We start from the raw sequence: 21,879 nt of genomic DNA on the forward strand, positions 1-21,879 counted from the left end.
CTTAAGCTCATTTGCGACCCCTCTTTCAACCACAGTCTTTCTCTGCCTCCGAGTCTTTGTCAACGTCAGTGTCAGTGTTTCGTTCTCACTCAGACTCTCACACTCAATCTCACTCTGAGTCTCTCTCTCTCTCTCTCTTTAATTAAATATTTTATATGGTTGCAAACACATTGAAGAAATCAAAATTAAATTCTTCAGGCAGTCCTATGTGCGACACGTTAGCATACTTCTTTCCCCAGTGGAATGGTGGAATATTTGATGCTGTTGTTGGACCACTTATAATGGAGGCTGCACAGTCTTCAGCCATCTTGAACGAGGTTACCTGAAATAAATAATTGAGTATGTTTAACAGCGCATTACAATGTGTTTCCTACACTCGTTCATCTAGTGAAGCTACGGCCCGGCCACGGGCTGTTGAACTGCTAAGGTTCTGACTGGGTTATATTTGTATTCTTGTATAAAGAACACACCCAGTCCCTACGCCGGCTCCAAATGTAATACAAAAATCAACCTCCACTGAGGGGTTCCAACTACGGACTCTCAATACAAGAGTCCATGACCCGGCAACACAAAGCGCTCGTAACACTTACGTCAGACGTACGCCACATATTATGTATGGTGTACGTCTGACGTAAATGTTACATACATGTGCTTTATGTTACCGGGCCCAGCGCTCAACCAACTGAGCTAATAGGAAAAGTCACACTACCAACACTATATCCACCGTATGTTTTACGATGGTGGATTGTAACTGCTTGTTCCCTTGCTCTCACCAACATGAGGGAAAGCGTACAGGTAAGCTCCCGAATTCAAATTCGTTACAGTTAATATTTCGTTCTCCCACACTTCCAGGTAGTACTAAACCAAATAACTTCCGGCTGGGTGAAAGTTCGAGGTGCACCGTTCTCCCACACTTCCAGGTAGTACTAAACCAAATAACTTCCGGCTGGGTGAAAGTTCGAGGTGCACCGAACTTTTGATAGAGAAGTGAACACCACAAGTCCTGTGATTGGTTATAAATGTGAGTGTATTGGTCGTAAAAAATAATAGTTTCATCTGGGTAAAAAAATATGCAATTTTATTTCATCTAGTATCAATGTGTCAAGTAGCCTTGTGCTTGAAACATGTATGGGGTACCTGTAAAAAAAAGTACTCGAATTTTGTGCGGAACTAGGGTAGTCATAGACGCTACCCGTTATCTCAGAAACGAGCAGCTTGACCCCCTTTTGTTTTTTATTCACTTTAAGTGTGAGGGGTGGTAGTATTTATATTCGTGGTGTTTATGTCGATTGATACGCTGCAGATAGGAGTTTTAGCCACATATGTTACTATTGTCGTCTGTGGGATTTGATTTGGTAGTATACACCCTATAAAGTCGAAAGCGTTAAAGTACACCAGGGGCGGATCTCGGATTTTGAGAAGGGGATAGCATCTGTGCGTGCTTGAAAATCCACATACCTCACTGAACGATGTGTGTGTGTGTGTGTGTGTATGTTGCGCGCGCGCGTGTGTGTGTGTGTGTGTGTGTGTGGTTAAATAGGGGTCTAAACCCCCAACTCCCCTTGGATCCGCTACTGTATATAATAATAAACGTACGACCACTGCAAACGTTTACAATGATACAGCACAATATGTGTTATTAGATGCTATCGTAAGATGATACCAACACAATTGGTTTGGGTTTTTTAGGCTTCTTGTTGTTTTAAACTATACAAATAAATGAAAATGTAAGTTAAAATGTTTTCTTAATAATAAAAGTAATTGTAGTAGAAATATGTTCTGTTAACTCAACTTTCAGCAAGTAATTAAGGAATAGGGTAGGTGTATAGCTGGAAAAAATAAAGGGATTGTTTGCCATACATGAATAGTGAAAAATAAATTTGTATTTAAAAAATCATAATAATAAATTAAAGAAAAAAGCCTATTTTTGTGTAACTACACACATTTTAAATGCTTAAAAACTGGCATTCAAGAAAACAGGCCTCGTAAATTCGGCCCTTGATGATTCATCGTGTTCAGCTCAAATATTGGGTCGATATTTAACATTTAATCTAATACAGGGGGACGGGGGGTAGCCCAGTGGTACAGTGCTCGTCTGATGCGCTATCGATCTAGATCGATTCCCGTTGGTGAGCTCATTGGACTATTTCTCTTTCCAGCCAGTGCTCCACAACTGGTGTAACAAAGGCCGTGGTATGTACTATCCTGTGTGTGGGATGGTGTATATAAAACAGTCCCTTGCTGCTTATTGAAAAGAATAGCCCATGTAGTGGCGACAGCAGTTTTGCTCTCTCAATATCTGTGTGGTCCCTGACCATATGTTCAACGCCATATAATCGTAAACAAAATGTGTTGAGTGCGTTACTCCTTTCTTTAATCTAATACAGGAGCACATGTTTCAAGTGTCAGTGACACATTTGCGACCTTGGGTTGGTTGCTAGTGGCGATAACAGTACAACAGGGAGCATTATTACCTTTGTATCAATACATCCTCCAAGGAATGGTGCTTCTTTCCTCAACTCACCACGGCAGCAGATTGCTTTACAAGGGTTCCCTTCTGAGAATGGATCATTCTTATAATCTGTTCCAGAAAAAAACATCACGAATAAAAATCATCTTTCTTCTATACCAACAAGATCCTAACGTACCAGTAAAAGCCGCTAAGGAGCTGAACTTCTATTTTTAGACATTTGTGTGGATATTTCATTTTAGCTTTTGCTCAGTGTTCAATATTTGGTTCGAACGTTTGAGGCAGGGCTTCTACAATGTTTATAAAATCCACTAGCCATGGGAACAGTGATTTTAAAAAGTTACTAGCCACGATTAAAAATTAACTAGCCCTACTTTATTTAAGTTCATACAATTTTACTAAATAATAGTACTAATCAGACATGTCACCTAAAGAGGGAGATGGAGCTTAAAAACACTATCATTGGGGGGTTGGGGTTCGGGGCAGGATATTTGTATTTACAAAATAGACAACTGCAAATTCACTAGCCGTCGGGTATGGCAATAGTAGTTATTTACTAGCCATGGGAGTGGGGCTACCATAATCTAGAAGCCCTGTTTGAGGGAAGCATACCCTTCCTTAATACGTACATTCTTGTATTTGGTTTCATCAAAGTCCACTTTACAAACATCATCCTTGATTTTCTTCTATACTGATCTATTTTTCATGATAATCAGTAGACTTTCTATAATTAAACCTTCACACAACCACAAAAGCTTTACAAAAACAAAACAGTTAAAAGTTTATTTTGTTTAACGATACAACTAGAGCACACTGATTTTTAAAAAAATCATCGGCTACTGGATGTCAAACATGCTAATTTTGACATATAGTCTTAAGAGTGAAAACCCTTTGACATATCAGTCGTGGTACACTGGCTGGAACGAGAAATAGCCCAATGGGCCCACCGATGGGGGTCGATCCTAGACCGACCGCACATTAAGCGAGCGCTTTACCACTGGGCTACATCTCGCCCTACAAAAAAAAAAACCCACAGATCTCTCAATACGACCAAAGTTAGGCCCCACCTAAGACCGCGATGTAGTCATGGATTATAAGGCTCACCTAAAAAAAAATGATTACTACCCTCTACGTTTTCCCGTGAACATCTTTGCAAGTGTTAATAATACACTCTGAGGAGGTATACAAACATGTTACCACCCACATCGACAGAGTTATATAACTGCGATCACTACAACAGCATATCGTCAGAGAGGTACGTGTTCTGTATTTATTTCATAGGTCTACTAATTCTAGATAAACCTGCTAAAATTACGTTTATTTAAAATTACAAATACATTATGATAGTCTATATATTATATATCGAATCAAAATTTAAAAATAAAATTAATTTAAAAATCCAGATCTTGATATTTACGAAAATATCGATTTGTTGTAAAACTTTATGGTTAAAGCAATCGTTCCGAAAATTCAGTTCAATCAATTGATTAATCGACTGATCAAATCGGTTAATCCACACAAATCAATATCTCATTCTTTCTTTTTCTTTCTTTCTCTCTCTCTTATTCTCTCTATATCTCCCGTCTCTCTTTCTTTCTTTCTGTCCCTTCATCTCTCCCTCGCTCTCTCTCTCTCTCTCTCTCTCTCTCTCTCTCTCTCTCTCTCTCTCTCTCTCTCTCTCTCTCTCTCTCTCTCTCTCTCTCTCTCGATCAGTGTACATCTCTCTCTCTCATGATCAGTGTACATAACAGTAGAGGGGGACGTTCTCACGTTACGATTTTTGTAGTAACGTCTTCAACGTTACTGAGATTTCTTCAGTTAAAACATAATTTGTGGGAAATTGTAATCACAGACATATTTTCATTGACATAAATAAAATATTGATACACATGTACAAAACGTACGAATTTATTATGTACCGGTAGCAAAATTATTATTAAAAAATAAAACCACACGTAAATTGACTGAACTCTTGACAAATGTAGCCTACTTCAATGTAATTTGACTGACAGCTTGTTTTAGTAGTAGTCCAGGTTTATCGGTATCAATCTGGGGAATAATGATTATAGTAATTTTTAGCAAGGTATGCATATCTAGGGCTGGAAAATATGTGCTAGCATTGGAATAGTGGTAACTTTTGAGTATTATCACCCTAAAATAATCATTTTTAAAATACTACCAACACACGGTAAAACAACCTATTTCAACCTAGTGCTACTTTATCATTAAGCAGTCCTTATCAATGACATTTGTCACACCTGTGGTAATGTTAAATATCATTTCAGAAAACTTTTAATAAAATGTTGAAGTTGAAAATTTTAGCATTAGTAATACATACATTGTGGTGCATAAATTTTGAATAATGCAGTATTTCAGTTTCAGAAATATTGGTATCTATCATTTAGTTTTAAAATGTTAATAAAAGTTTTGGAATATATACAATTACACATATTTGTGGCTATTTTATAGAGGAATCCAAATAACTGAATATATTTTATGCAATTTGTGTATTATAACCAGTAGAACTAATGTTTTTTACCCCCCCCCCCCCCCCCCAAACAAAAACCCCCAACTTTTTGATTATTTTAATAAATTGTATTTCATTTCCCTGCTGCTGTTAGGCATATTCTTCTGACATCAAATATACGTTTATAGTAACATGTTGTAATTATTGTAAACCGACCTCAGCAGTGTAGTGGTTAAGCCATCGGACTTATGTCTGGTAGGTTCAAATCCCAATATAGGCTCCAAGCCAGAGTGAGTTTGACGACTCAATGGGTAGGTGTAAGGTCACTTCACTGAATTGTCTCTCACAAACTACTACGGTAACCCACTGTCTTAAAAGGACAGCACAGGTAGTTAAGATGTATGCTCAGGACAGCGTGTTTGAACCTTAATTGAGCAGAAGAACGAAAACAAAATATAAATGAATGAATGAACCATTGTAAAGTGTTCAGGAGAAATATTATAATCACATTCATTTCCCTCATCCTTATTTGTACTTTTCCCATATTCCAGTAGTCTACATATCAGTGTAATTTACTGGCAATCCATTTGCCACACATGGAATTTGGCAGTGTACACATCTTTGGGCAGTTTCAAGCCAGCAGATCCAGAATAACCTCAACTCCTTCCTTTTCAATCATCCACCCTCTACCAATAGGGCTTGGCACATTCAGTTGTTGCTCTGGACACTCCCCTCAATATTTTTCACATCAAGGTCTGAAGCTGTATATATAACCTGGAGGCTGATGACGTCAACTTTCGTCACACAAAACAGGATGTATCTGAGATCACTGACCTTAGTGTATGATGCACTGAGGACACAGAAGAAGCATGTGAATGCCTTTACTTTGGAGTTTTTAGTTCTCTGGTGGGATCTATTGCTGCCCAAACTAAAAACAAATGTCCTGAGTCTCCCTTAAGCTGATCATCGATTTCATGGCAATTACTCTACCTTTGGCGGCAAATTAGTGGCTGAAGTAGCTTTGTTAGTCTTTCTAAGTTTTAAATGTGGTGTGGACAAAGCTCACGGTAATGGTCCAAGGGATTGAGATAAAATACCATCCATTTGGATGCAACACTTCCCTCAATATTTTTCATATCAAGGTCTGAAGCAATATCTATAACCTGGAGGCTGATGACTGTTTACTTCAACTTTTGTAACGCAAAACAGAATGCACCTGAGATCACTGACCTAAGTATATGATGCACTGAGGACACAGCAAATTAGTGGCTAAAGTAGCTTTGTTAGTCTTTCTAAGTAATAAATGTGGTGTGGACAGATCTCACGGTAATGGTCCAAGGGATTGAGATAAAATACCATCCATTTCGATGCAACAAACAAAGAACAATCTGCTTTTGCTTCTTTTTTATACATTATGCTAAACCTCTACATCTTGTTAGTTTTCATCAGGTTTTGGAATTAGTTTGCTGGTAGGTCTTTTTCTAGTCACTCACACTTAAATGCATTTATGAGTCTAAAGGTGGTGATATCTCTGGGAGCTACCTTTGCAGTAGAAATCCTAATAAGGTCCTACTTTTCTGTGAATGGACCTATCCTTTGATGACAAAAACAACTGCTGATGCTGCTTCCTGATCGTTTTTTTTATTCTTGGTCAGTACGTTTGATTTGTTACCTTTTAACTGACCTAGGGATGTACTGCTGGGTTCAGCTGGTAATAATACTGTTCGATAACTCCAACGTTCTGGCTCTGCCTCCAGGAGTCTGAGTATCTTTGTGACCCCAGTGGTCTAGTTCACAGGAATCCACCCGAAATGGTTTTTGCTAGACATCTGCACTGAGAAGTGGCCCATGTTTCACGCTTAATTCTTATCAGGATTCATCCTCAGACCACAGTTTAGGGTTAGGTACCTGGCATAGTTGATCTTATCATAGGCAAAACACCATGAGATCATAGTTATTGTGGTATTATGGTGCACATTCCAATTCCCAACACTAAAAACACACAGAAGGCCAAGAACATGTATTACATCCTCTAGCATGTGTATGTACGACATCCTGTATGTAGATAGATCTCCATTCTTGTGAATTAGGTGTTCTATTAAATATATCCATATTGTCATCAGCTCACCTAAGAGTGGACTTTACAAGACACTATTGAATGTCTGTTCAAATCACCGACCATGCTAAGAATGACTATCAAATCACTGCTGCCTTAAACAGTGTCCTTAATCCACATTATAAATCCCCTTACAGTACTAACTTCGTAATGGTTTCTTAGACATACTTATGTACCCTGACAGTATGGTTGCAGTGTTTACAAGCACTGACCCCCAGTGATGGACACCTTAGAAGAATGTTTAAAACGTGCTAAATTGTTTAAGTAGCTTTTACAAAAAGCGTTTGATCCATAACTATCATAATTTTTCAACAAGTAGTTTTTTCGTGATTACTTCTGACTGTGGTTAACTTTTGTGGCGGGTGCATTGAGAAGGACAGATACCCAGCATATTCTGAGCTTGGCATTTGGTTATATTAAATCTGGTCTACCTTGGGATTTACCAACCCTCTGGACATGTCTGCCCTGCAAGGATCTACATCAGGTTCTTCTTACAGGCAATTTTAACAGCTTCCTTGGTTTTTTGGATATGGTTCTCTCTGGTGAGATGAAGTCACATAGGTTCATACGTGCACCGGCTACATAGATGCCCAGCACTTGGTACTCACTGTTGACAAATGTCTACTTTAATCATCGAATCAATGGCATATACGTTTAGGCCAGGGTTTATGGACCACATCGTTCTAGAGCCGAACTTCAACACATTGAAAAACTTAGGTCAACCACACACCAAAGCTGTTTTTGGTTAGTCTGGTGCCATCAAATTATGTTAGATCATGTTCTATGTCGTCTGCTGCCAGATATATGGTTCATGCCAGAACAGATGCCTTGTGTTTTGTCACATTCGATTCAGTGCGTTTCGTTTTCAACTGGTACCATACTCACCAGCATTAGACCCAGTCCCGTCTCTAGCCCAGGTGTGTTTTTAGCACACACCATACCAAAGCTTGTGTAATATTTGGGTAAGTAGTAGTGCTAACAATTTTAACAATATTTTTTTAATATTCTTATCCCATGAAATATATTTTACTAACTGAATTTCATTACGAATTTCCTTCAAATCTATGTATCTAAAAATGGTAATCTTTATTTAGGAAATGCATCAAATAAATACATTTGTCACTCCATTTATCAAAATGAAAAAACAAAACAATTCTGCAGTTTCTTTTAGGGTAGGCTTATACAAAAGGTGATAATGTACTAAAAGCTACCAGTGTTCCAATACTATCACATATTTTTTAACTCTAGGGGTATATACCTTGTGAAAAATCACTATGAGTCTTATTCCCCTCATATGATACTGGTGGCCAATTTTTGGGGTCTATAGTGGGGCAGATACAGATATGTAACAAAAAATGACCAAGATGTTCACATCTGGCAGAAAGTATGAAATTTCGTATATAGGGGTATTTTGGTCTATTAATTTCAAAAATTGATGGATCCAAAAAGTCTGACAGACTGGTAAGCTGACATCTTGAATTTAAAAATGGCCGCCATGACAAAATATCAATTGCTCTTATTTCGGCTTCTGAACCACATAGGAGATTGAAATTTGGTATATAGGGGTATTTTTTATTGCTAATTTAAACAATTTATGCATCCAAGAAGTTTGACAAGCTGGTTAGCCGTCATCTTGAATTTAAAGATGACAAAATATCAATTGTTCATAATTCGGCTTGTGAACGACACATGGGATTGGAATTTGGTATATAGGTGTATTTTGGTTCTGTTCATGGGGACTTCTGTTTCTACATGCTGTCTCAGGGTGTGATACCACCTCTGCCTTGTGTGGAATGGAAATAAAAGAATGCCAGGGATGCATGGATAGGCTATCCCTGTCAAAATTTGGATAAGTTTGCAACCATCTCTCGCATGCGCCAGTGGAAATGACAGGTGATGACATAGATGACATGCAGAGGTTTGCTGTTTTCTTATATAACAGAACATCTCTTCTGTAAGAAGTCAATGAAGCACGCAAACAGCTATTCGCTCATGGAAACCGCAAGGTGAAAAACATTCCGCCAACTAATGAGGCACTGTTCCAACATGTGATGAGAGTCGTCTATCAAGCCAGTTGCATGTGGGGTCAAACCCAAATTGTACACTCGCATGCAGACAGGGGATGGGTTAAAGATAATAAAAGTGACTGGTGTCCATTTTGGTCAGTGATGCCAGAGTTGTGAGTTGATCAATTGCAAGCGGCAAAAGTGATGTGTACGAAAGTGTAAATGTTTTACAGCAAATCTGCCATGCACGCTATGTTTTTGTTCAGTGCAATGTTTTCGTGATCAACATGATCAACAAGTTCAAGTGATAAGAAGACGAGCTGCTGAGAAGTAAAGTGGGCTATCCGAAAACGAGTTAGGTGTACCACAGAGTGCATCAAGGGTCTATGCATGTTTTAATCATATTGTCTATTTCAGTATTGTAATATACTGCCATATATTGGTAATAGAAAAAAACATTCTTAACATGTAGGCCTAATTTTCAGTTTAAACTTGAGACACTCATTTTCTTGGAATTGTGTTTTTGTGGGATAATTTTCTTCTAAGCGGCTATATTATAGGCAAGAAGGCTATTTTTATGTTGAAGATGGCCCCCAAATACATTTAGTGTATTCGAATTAGATTCCTTGTCCCTCGAAATGTATGGCTAGCTGTCTAAATCCACCTTCTACTTTGTTAAGAAGCCGATATGAGCAATTAACATTTTGTTATCGTAGCGACCATCTTTAAATTCACGATAGTGGCTAACCAGCCTGTCAGACATATGGATCCATATATTTTTGAAATTAGCAAACGAAAATACCCTTATATACCAAATTCCAACCTGCTATGTGGTTCAGAAGCTGAAACATGAGCAACTGATATTTTGTCATGGCGACCATATTTAAATTCAAGATGGCGGATAGCCATCAACTTTCTGCCAGAAGTGGACACTATAATAGCTACAATTTCGTCACAGTATGTAATACCTACGATTTCGGAATTTGGCAGAAAAGTACGTTCCATCAATTTGGTTCCAGAAATTTATTATGTTTCAGTTTTGTAACAGCACTTTTTCAACAACAAAAAAACTACAAACATAATTAAAATAATATCTGGATCATTAAAACAATCACAAAAATACTGGATCCGCTAGCGTCTAGGGTCCTACATAAAACATACCATTTGACCGTAGAATCTCCTGGATTGTCTTTACACTGTTCACTTTTCCATGGTCACGTCGAAATATTTTTGCACGTGGTGCCATCTGGTAAGAAAAATCGAGGCCTTTCATCTTGACAATGTCTGGGTAGCCACTTAAATTATAGATTTTCTCGTAAAATGGCACGTTGTAGGAGGACCAATAACCTGTTGAATATAAATTCAGATTAGTTTTCATTGGTTGATTCGTGATCACAGGTCTGATCAGTTGTTTTTAATCAAATGATTAATATTTGGTTATATATCTAATAGCCAATTGATTAATAAGTCCTTGGTATGTCGTTACATGCACCAGACAGAGAGAGAGAGAGAGAGAGAGAGAGAGAGAGAGAGAGAGAGAGAGAGAGAGAGAGAGAGAGAGAGAGAGAGAGAGAGAGTGAGTTAGTTAAAATACCATTTATATCATAAGTTCGTTTTGAATCACAGGCGAACGAATGAAGTACATTTCAAAACTGTAGCATTTATATTAGTTATGAGATGCTGATCTATAATATTGAGGTCTGCCACCATTTCGCATAAAAAAAATTCCTTTTTAAAAAGTTATTTTGGCGTGACATTAATTGGATCTGGAAAACTAACATAATTTGTGTTCATAAAATAGCTTTTTGTTTTAAGATATTTTTAGACTTTTTAAAATGTTTCAACATATTCTGTTGTGCTAGTCAAAGACTACCAACTGCCAGCACAAAGCTGGTCAACTCGACGATTGCGTTGTAATTTTCCCAACTCCCGACTTACGACGGTTGCGCTCAAATTAACAACTAATGGGTTTATTCGACGAGAATCGAGTTATAAGAGCGTTCAGACTAGCAACTGGACAGTCGTAAATGACGTGACAGCAAAACGTTGGTGAACCTTCTGCTGTCAATTGGTAGTTTGAGTCTAGCATAACACCCACCGTTTCTGAGTATCTGAGTTTGGTCAGCCGCCATCACAAGGTCTGGTATTTCCTCCACTACCCACAGCAGGTTGTCCTCAAGCTCTACGTTCGGCTTGAACAGTTTGAGATCCACCACCATGTACTGGTTGGGATATGTACCTGCAAGGATCCGAGTATTTAATTGCTCCCTTAACTCAGATTATGAGGAAGGAAGGAAATGTTTTATTTAACGGCGCACTCAACACATTTTATTTACGATTATATGGCGTCGGACATATGGTTAAGGACCACACAGATTTTATGAGGAAACCCAATGTCGCCACTTCATGCGCTACTCTTTTCGATTAGCAGCAAGGGATCTTTTGTATGCACCATCCCACAAACAGGGTAGTATAAACCACAGCCTTTGATATACCAGTCGTAGTGCACTGGCTGGAATGAAAAACAGCCCCATGGGCTCACCGACGGGGATCGATCCCAGACTGACCGCGCATCGAGTCTTACCACTGGGCTACGTCCCGCTCCTGTATATAAAGATTCTTTTGGACGTCAGCATATTAGATGCATAAATACAAATAAGATACTGCATTAAAAAAAATCCCAGTCATTTGAATTTTGCTTTTAGCAAAATGAATGCCTTTCACAATTACTGCTGATATCCATGGTATGTATGTAGTATACCGTGCTAAGGAACCCATTTGAAGTTGGACAACGCATCACTGCCCCCCCCCCCCCCTCCCCTCCCCAATTGGTGAAGTCAACGTAAGAAGGAATTCAATGAGAATTGTATGTACGTATATACATGTATATTTGTTTTCGTTTTGCATATACTCATCTTTCACAGGCATATCAATATTTAATGTTCTGAATATACTCTGATGCTTTCAGAGGTCAATGTCAGACGATATTGTATACAAACCCAATATTGGCGTTGGCAGTGATACTATGTAAAAAAAAAAAAACATTCTCAACGCTAATTTACAACAGGTATCTTACTACACACACTATCGCAGGCGCGTTAGCAGAGGGTGGGGTTTAAGGGTCGGACACCCCCACTATAGCAAAACAATTTTTTAAAAATTCAATTTCCATTTTTCGGAGAGTATGTCCCGACCTCCCTATACAGGTTGCTCGCCATTGTCTAGAGACCCAGGCTACTAAAATTCTTACAAACGCGCCCGTATCGTATCGTTGCTATTTGATGGGAAAAGTGCTAACAAGTATTAACATAAGAAAGCTGTTGTATAATATGTTGTTTCGCTACCAGAATGATGTGTTGCTAAGGCATCGGCCCACTGGCTGCCAGAATTGGACATCATGTTAGCGACTCGCACTCTCTGCCATGCTAGAAGAGACTGGGGGTGAATGGCTGAGTACATCGTCTTGTTGAAAATACTGTTGGTCGTCTGTATCATCACCATCGAAGTGTCTGCCATTACGTAGAAGTCATCAATTGACACCAGGAACCCTGAAAATGTCAATTGTTTTTATTTGAAATCTCTATTGTTCTGACTTCATATACCGACCTCGATACCACGCCGATCAGCCCATCTAATATCACACACACGCGCGCAAACACACACACGCACACAAACACACATACAGACACACGCGCACGCACAAACAAACAAACACACGAACTGAAAGTTGATTGCAAATATTATATATATATGCATATATACTCTCTAATACGGACATGATTACCTGGGTAGCTGGAAAAAGACATCCGACCTATAACCGACGCTTTGTCACTGAGATGTATGGTGTAGTATTTGTAAATCCGCATCATCGACTGGTACATGAACCACGTGGAATGGCCCATCAACAGGTCGCTGTAGTCGTCCGTTACCTGAAATAATCGTAGCCATCGGTTACCTGAAATAATCGTAGCCATCGGTTACATGAAATAATCGTAGCCATCGGTTACCTGAAATAATGAGGGCGGGATGTACCCCAGTGGTAAAGCGATCGCTTGATATGCGGTCGATTTGGGATCGATCCCCGTCGATGGGTCCATTGGGCTATTTATCGTTCCAGCCAGTGCTTCGCGAAGGTCGTGGTATGTACTATTCTGTCTATGGGATGGTGCATATGAAAGATCACTTGCTGCTAATCAAAAAGAGTAGCCCATGAAGTGGCGACAGCGGGTTTCCTCTCTCAATATCTGTGTGATCCTTAACCATATGTCCAACGACATATAACCGTAAATAAAAATGTATTGAGTGCGTCGTTAAATAAAACACCTCCTTCCTTCCTGAAATAACCATAGTCATCGGTTACCTGAAATAATCGTAATCATCGGTTAAACGGCGCTTTTCTCTTACCTTCTTCACCAACCTTTGGGGGGGGGGGAATTTTTCTTCTCTTCTTTTGGTGGGGGGGGGGGGGATTTTGGGGGTCCTTTCAGCGTTTAACTTTTGGGCAGCAATCTTTCATAAATTTATCATTTCTGCCAAATTATGTTGTTGAGGTTGTTTGGTGGGGTTTTTTGTGGATTGTTTATTTTTCTCGTTTTTTTTTTGGGGGGGGGGGGGGTTGGTGGGGGGGGGTTGGGGGTGGTGGTGGATGTTTTTGATCCTTTAGCATTTAACTTGTAGGCAGTAATCGCTCATAAATTTATCATTTCTGCCAAATTATGTTGTAGTTGTTTGGTATGTGTGTGTGTGTGTGGGATGTTTTTTGTGGGGTTTTTTTGTGGGGGTTTTTTTTTGTGGTTTTGTTTAAACACGAGGGTGGGTGCCTCCCTCGGACGACCACGGCTAGCATCAAGTTTATGATCAAACATTACCACTCCTCTTTACTACACACACATTTAGTCTTCTGTCAGAACAATTGAAATTAATGATAGTACTTCAATCAGACTGCTTCCCCTGCCAATGATATTCAATGTTATCGAGGTTCTATATTTGATACTATGCTGGGGCGGGAATTAGCTCAGTCGTTTGATACTCGCCTGAGGTACTTGCGTCGCAGGATCAAATCCCCTTAGTGGATCCATTCAACTGATTGGGGGTTTTCTCGTTCCAACTAGTGCATCACAACTAGTCAAAGGCCGTGGTATGTGCTTCCCTGTGTGTGGTAAAGTGCATATAAAAGATCCCTTGCTGCATTAGGAATAATGTAGCGGGTTTCCTCTGATGACTACGAGTCAGAATTACCCAAAGTGTGACATCCAATAGCCGATGATTAATTAATCAATATGTTCAAGTGGTGTCATTAAACAAAACAAACTTCAGCTTTGATGCGATGCTATGCTGTGCTGTGCTGTGCTGTGCTGTGCTGTGCTGTGTTGTGCTGTGCTGTGCTGTGCTGTGCTGTGCTATAAAAAAAACAATGTTTCCTCCCCCGTGCCTTTTTTCTTTCCAAAATACAATATGCCATCTTTCCATCCCGCCCCCAACCTTACCCCCGTGTTTGTATTGAAACGAACATAGTATCTGAGAATTCGACTTTCTCTCAGAACTGTACGGTTTTATAACAAAAAAATCTTAACAACTCCACTAGAGCACATTGATTATTAAATCATCGGCTCTTGGGTTTCAAGAGCTGAAGTCTACTGTTCTGCACAAAACATTTAAATTAAACTAAGGTAGTTAATGAAATCCAACATTTCTGTTGCCAAATATATAATTTATCGTCGGCTTCAGATGATTACATTCCACCAAAATGTGGCGCACACTCAGTGTACACTGACAATGTTCACACTGAGGAGGGTCCTTCTTTAAAATACCGGTAAATGAATGCGTCAAGACTACTTCATCCTTCCTTCACCGCCTGTAGGATGACTGCCACTCTCACAGGACTGGTTTGACAGAAAGGCCCGTAGGAAGCTCAAAATTATTGGTAAGGCCTATTTTTGGCTCCACGACGTATAAACTATGTATTTTGTTATTTATAAATCATATGCTTTTGGCTGTATTCCGTGGCATTTTGATGCAGAAATTTATGTTTCAAAGACGGTGTTTGGCGATATTATATTCCATGCAGAATTAACGACACGATGTAAGTATTTTTGTTTTTTGTTTTTGCTTTAAATTAAAAACCAAGGCATTTATTGGTCGCTTCTGACGGCCTTGGTACGTCTCATTTACGGTTGTACTATACCAAATACAATTTCACAGGCGACCATGTTAACGTCTGTGTTAAAAAACACTATATGCAATATATCAACCATATTATGACCCATAAATATCAGTACTACAACCCCTACCTCAAAGTATTAAATGAAGAAAATGGTACCTTCCATGGCTCATTTTCGGTATAACCAGATGTTTTTACAACACCCCTAGTTTCGCACAAACTATATTACTTTTTTTTTACAGGTATCCCATACAGTGGTACTAGATGAAATAAAATTGCATACACGTTTTGCCCAGATGAAACTAATTGTTTTCACAACCAACACACTCACATTTATCACCAATCACAGGACTTGTGGTGTCAACTTCTCTATCAAACGTTGCACCTCGAACTTTGACCCAGCCAGAAGTTATTTGGTTTAGTACTACCTTACGGCCTGCCTCGGTGGCGTCGTGGTAGGCCATTGGTCTACAGGCTGGTAGGTACTGGGTTCGGATCCCAGTCGAGGCATGGGATTTTTAAATCCAGATACCGACTCCAAACCCTGAGTGAGTGCTCCGCAAGGCTCAATGGGTAGGTGTAAACCACTTGCACCGACCAGTGATCCATAAATGGTTCAACAAAGGCCATGGTTTGTGCTATCCTGCCTGTGGGAAGCGCAAATAAAAGATCCCTTGCTGCCTGTCGTAAATAGAGTAGCCTATGTGGCGACAGCGGGTTTCCTCTAAAAACACTGTCAGAATGACCATATGTTTGACGTCCAATAGCCGATGATAAGATAAAAAAAATCAATGTGCTCTAGTGGCGTCGTTAAATAAAACAAATTTTACTTTACTTTTTTTTTACTACCTTACGTAACAAACCCGTGTTTGATGGTAGTTAGTTGATTTAATAATATTAATTTTGAAGATATATATATATATATATATATATATATATATATATATATATATATATATATATATATATATATATACACACACACACACACGCACACACACACATACACACACACACACACACACACACACACACACACACACACACACACACACACACACACACACACACACATACATGCACATATTAATATCCTACTTTGACTAAGGCTGAACATCTGCTCCTACTGAAGACATATCTTTCCACTTCATCTCGTGTCATATTAGTGAAGTCTGGATAGAGTTCTGGACTGACCGCCATCGCGATGCTCATCATATCACCAGACGCACTGAGGGTAAACATTCGAATATAGTCAATTTTCTGAAATGAAATCAATAAAGAATTCTTAAAGATACTGAGCCATATTTCTCTCCTTTTGCTTTTTTTGTTACATTTATTTTTGGTAAACAATAACAAATTAATCGATCATTTGCCTAAGTAACTCGGGAATGTCTAAATTGTTGTGTGTTTCCACTTTAATTCCGTCAGCACGGTCCTCTAACGATTCTCCAATACTTTTGTTTCTAGTTATTTGGTTGTAATCTTTTTATAAGCATATAGTTCAAAGTAGATGTTTATATTTCAAATCAAAATTTAATTAATAATTTTGACAGGAAGACGCCATAATGAAACTTGAGATAACACAAAACGTGGCAAAATGTTTTAGAATGCTTTTGGGCTACAATATGTTTAAGGATAATTTTTATAGTAAAACTTTTAGGGGCCTTTAAGTAAATAAACAGGGGACAGGGCGTATCATGGAATACGCATTTAAAGCAAAAAGTAATTGTTGAAAGGTAATACCTTAGTAGGATAGTTCAAATTTTCTCCACAAAATAATTTCATTGCAAAATTTTAAAACTCGTAAGATTGAAATTACCATTCTTGAAAAAAAGTCACAAATCAAAATATTGCTATTCAAAATTCAAATATCATTGTTTTTATAAGGTAGACAAAATTGCGAACAAGTTGGACCTTGACAGGAGTAAAGAAATTAGTCTATCTTTAAAAAACATGGCATATTTATACATTTCTTTTCGGACAATATTCCTTTATCCTCATCGTACTATTAGTTATTCAATGTTGATTTAGAAAACAATGAGACAAAAGGAAAATCGGGTGCACTGTATATTTGATCTCACATGGTCATAAGCCGCCTTGACGTTGTAGCCCTCGACCAAACCGTCAAGTTGTGCCATGACGTAGGACACCTGCCGCCAAAAGGGATCGTGTCCAGCACTTTTTTCAATCATCTGTTTGGTCCACGAGATATGATCTTTCAGGAACTGGATTATCTTTTTTTCGGTAACCTTAGGTACACGGTCCCAGAAGATAGGTTTCAAGTTTAAATAGTTCTGGTATATTCTCCTGTAAAAACAAGGTTTACAAGCTATTTAAAGCTGCAATATCGTGAATATTTTGTTTATTTTCTTACAGACGTTTTGAAGAGAATACTGTGTGATTTCTGGCGTCACACGTGTGCATAGGTCGATTTAAAAACATGCGATATGCCAAAGCCACACCATCCAATATCGACAATGCTTGTAATCTCTCTCTCTCTCTCTCTCTCTCTCTCTCTCTCTCTCTCTCTCTCTCTCTCTCTCTCTCTCTCTCTCTCTCTCTCTCTCTCTCTCTGTGTGCGTGCGTGCGTGCGTGCGTGCGTGTGTGTGGAAATTAAAGAAAAATGCTATTTTAATTTAGAATGGCTCTTTACTTTTTTGTCAAATATGAAAATCCTATACTTCTGTGTCCTGATATACAGCACTCTCGTTTATTGTAATCTAGATACGACCCTATCGACTGCAACCGAAGATTGCGCTAAAATATCCGACTGATAACCCGTTATTGGGTGGCTATAGAGTTAAGGTTACCGTTAGGGTTACTTTTTGGGTTAGTTAATGTATCAGTATAACCAAACGCCATACTCGGTGGTAAGTAGACCTTCTAAATATCCAGCAGCGAACATGATGTCATCATCGGATGGTGGTTTCTTCAAGCCAGCTCGGAGTTCCAGTATCCCCCATCCCCGTGACTCAATTGTGTCGTTAAAGACGCCATAAGCCGTCGAGTCCGGATCCAAAATGTCTGCTTTGAATGTGCATTTTCTTTTGCTGCAATACACACTTCCAGTATTCACGGAAGCACCTGTTCAGTTGGAAACATGATCAATAAGCAAAAACATTAACCTTTGTTAGAACTACACTGCATCTGTGAAGATTTTCACACAATGTATAGCCGTTCGTATGGACTATGTTATATACATTTGGGGTGGGAGGTGGGGAAAACGAACAACACCACCACCAATGCAAAATTAATGCAAATGCAACTGAGAAATACCTGGCGCCCATCGTTTACCACCAAGAAGTGTATCTCGATTATGTTATGTTCTCATTCCTGGCAATGCTGAAATAAGTATGTGTAGGGGCCTATGCGTGTGTGTGTGTGTGTGTGTGGGGGGGGGGGGGTTGTAGTCGTCAGCAGGGAATCCAGAACCTCTCGAAAACCCCAACCCCCGGATCCGCGCCTGATTTATTAATCATAGGCTATTGGATGTCAAACAGATGATAATTTTGACATAAAGAGTCTTAAGAGAGGAAACCCGCTACATTTTTCCATAACAGTAGTTTTTTTTTATATGCACCATCCCACAGACAGGATAGCACATACCACGGTCTTTAATATACCAGTCGTGGTCCATTGGCTGGGACGAGAAATAGCCCAATGGTTCCACCGACGGGGATCGACCCCAGACCGACCGCGCGTCAGGCGAACGCTTTACCACTGAGCCACGTCCCGCCCCCGCTTGTAGTTACCAACATACACGTTTAATGTCATCAGTGAACTCAGAACTGATCCTCTCCGACACAGTCAGATTTAGATTGCTGTCATCGAAAATTTACATTTTTAATATCACTATTGAATTACGTTATAACCCTATACTCACAATGATATATCTAATTAACAGGGTAGGGCTAGAATAGACTCGAGAGGTACACAGGCAGTCCATTTCAGATATTTGCAAGAGTACATATGTATGTGTATAATACAGGCCTGTAGGAACGATATCTGTAGTAGTAGTGGGGAGCGGACACAAGCTCTAGTGGGGTGATCACAGCCGCCATGGGGGGGGGGGGGGGGGACACATACTTTTACATTTATAGAGCAGGACTAAAAACAACTATACATTTTCCTTCTCGAGTGTGGAGGCACAAGCCCTCCAATCCAGCTACCTCCCCCGCCGGGCCTGAAAGTTCCTCCCACCTCCCCTGCCGGGCCTGAAAGTTCCTCCATCAGAAAGTTTAGAACACGCCATAGCTTTTAATACACCATTACCAGTCGTCGCGAATGGGTAGTAAAGGAAATATCACAACTGGGCCACTAACGCATGGGCGTACATAGGATTTTTAAAAGGGGGGTTCCAATACATAGGATTTTGAAAAGGGGGGTTCCAAAATAGATTGCAGAGATATTGGGCATATATTCCTATGTTGAGTAAATATAATAATGTCAGATATCAATGTCAGATATATTAAATTATTTAAAAAAAACATTTCGGGGGTGGGGGGGGGGTCCGTCGAACCCATCCCCCCCCCCCCCATGTACGCCCATGTAACGGGAATCGATCCTGTAACCCATGGCATGGTCACTGCATATCATGCGGTATGTGCCTCCACTGAGCTGTTCCACCCAGGTATTAATAGAGTGTTAAAAATTCGCTTGTCGCTAAACGTGCATTACAACCAGTTTAGTACACTAGAAGCCTAGATTTAAAATGTCAATTACTCGACCTAGATTTAAAATGATACTTACTCAACCTAGATTTAAAATGATACTTACTCAATGCACATCCAAATAAGGCAAATACACCCACCACCGTGACAACATTCATTTTCCTGTTTACCTTGCACAGTTGCAGCCGAAAATAATCATGCGGTTATTTGTGCGGTCACATGACTGCGTCACGTGCCAGCTCAACACGTTCTACTAACACATAACTGCAAGTAGGCCTGGAATAATTTCATGTCACACTGCGTGGTTGTTTAGATACTTTAGCCGTACATAGCGGGGGGGGGGGGGGGGGCAGGGGGGCAGTAGCCCCCCCTGAGAATCTTGTCCTTTTTTTTTTTTAATATATATCTCCATATATAGCATAGAAATGTTTAATCTTTATAGTATATAAAAATTATTTATAAAATTTATGCCCCCCCCCCCCCCCCATGGATTTTTTCATTTACGGCCCTAATAATTTATTAAATAACATCGTATATTTTATGTATATTTTCCACTATAGATCAAAATGATATATATTGGCTTGGCTTGATATATCTTGTGTTTTTATATTTATATTATTTTATCAATCTGCTTTATTTAGGGCCCACCCACTCACACCCCAGAACATTGGAGCTCATGTCCACCAATCAAAACCTTACTTGCAGAATCCTGCCAGTGATTTAAAAATAATTTGAAAACATTCCGAATTATCCTGAGGGTATACGACATGTTTCGTGTGAATTACGAATGCCTTAAAACATGTTTTATTTTATAAAATAAATAATTTGTAATGTAAAACTGAAAACTGATTTAGTTGGGGTTTTTTATAAATAAATAAATAATTTTTAATGTAAAATTGATGACTGATAACCCACCCCGTACGTATTGGTATGGTTCGCTGTACTGCGGCCACTAAAATAGACTCGCCCGATATTTTTAGAATTTGTATGCTCCCAAATAACGTTATAAAAGGCGAAGTGTGATTGGTCAATATTTAAATTATTATTTACAGACGAAATGTTAACTGGACATTGGGGACTACGCAGTGTTGTTAGTTTTAAATCACTGGCAGGATTCTGCAAGTAAGGTTTTGATTGGTGGACATGAGCTCCAACTGGCTGGTGTTAGATCCACATGTAATTGTGGAGCTAATTTTAATTAGATTGACACACACATAAACACGCATGCATAATTAAAATGCTATATTTGAATGTCTCCAGAAGTCATCGAAGTGAGGAATTATTTTCCTAGATAGGCCTTTGAATTCTACATCTTTCCCCCGTCAGCGCTATGCTTAAAATGTTTTATCTGTGCAATAAATGTATATGATTTTATTTCATTTAGTACCACTTTGTCAAGTAGTCTGGTGCTTAAAATATGTGTATACTACTTGTAAAAGTAACGGCTATAATTCTGTGAGAAGCTATGGCTTTTGTAAAAACAACCCGTTATTACAAAAATGAGCCATGAAAGGTTCCACTTACTTCAATTAAAAAACTTAGTCGTCCCCCCCCCCCTCTCTTTTTGTGGGTGGGGGAGGGAGCTGTAGCATTATCAATAAATTCAAGTTATATGTTGGTTGATATATTGCATGAAATTATATTTATAGTATTTGTTAACCACATACGTTAACATTGTCGTTTTGGGGGTTGAATTTGGTGTAGCGCTATGAATTAAGGCGTGGCGTACATGGTTTACAAACCCTTTGGACGCAACTCGATAGCCGCCGTTGACAGTACAGGTTTTGACTTGTGTATTGTCTTCTGCGTCGGTCATTGAAATGCTACACGCAGGCACGGATCCAACATTTTTTAATACCCGTTGTTGTTTTTGAAAATAAAATTTAAAGGTCCTTGATAGATGGACGGGATAAGTATGTATTTTTTTGTGTGTGTATTCTGTAATATATGCTGTTTGACTACACATAGGGGAGGGGGCTGTAAACAGCTT

At 39.1% G+C, this 21,879-nt stretch overlaps 1 protein-coding gene across 2 annotated transcripts; it reads right to left on the reverse strand.

Moving 5' to 3' along the window:
* Nucleotides 1-36: 36 nt before the first annotated feature.
* Nucleotides 37-20,130, reverse strand: LOC121378251 (phospholipase B-like 1). Of its 2 annotated transcripts, XM_041506329.1 has the most exons (10): nt 19,996-20,130; nt 18,084-18,303; nt 17,301-17,526; nt 16,318-16,479; nt 12,844-12,988; nt 12,404-12,607; nt 11,158-11,298; nt 10,221-10,406; nt 2,475-2,581; nt 37-322 (listed from the first exon to the last, which is right to left on the reverse strand). In XM_041506329.1, exons 1-10 carry the CDS (start codon nt 20,045-20,047, stop codon nt 152-154), a joined length of 1,614 nt encoding a protein of 537 aa, XP_041362263.1. In that variant the 5' UTR covers nt 20,048-20,130; the 3' UTR covers nt 37-151. The 2 variants fall into 2 exon arrangements, with proteins under 2 accessions (XP_041362263.1, XP_041362264.1); XM_041506330.1 differs by lacking the exon at nt 18,084-18,303 and having other exon boundaries at nt 19,996-20,050.
* Nucleotides 20,131-21,879: the final 1,749 nt, after the last annotated feature.

This window comes from Gigantopelta aegis, chromosome 8, assembly GCF_016097555.1.
Source record: "Gigantopelta aegis isolate Gae_Host chromosome 8, Gae_host_genome, whole genome shotgun sequence".
Classification (NCBI taxonomy): Eukaryota; Metazoa; Mollusca; class Gastropoda; order Neomphalida; family Peltospiridae; genus Gigantopelta; species Gigantopelta aegis.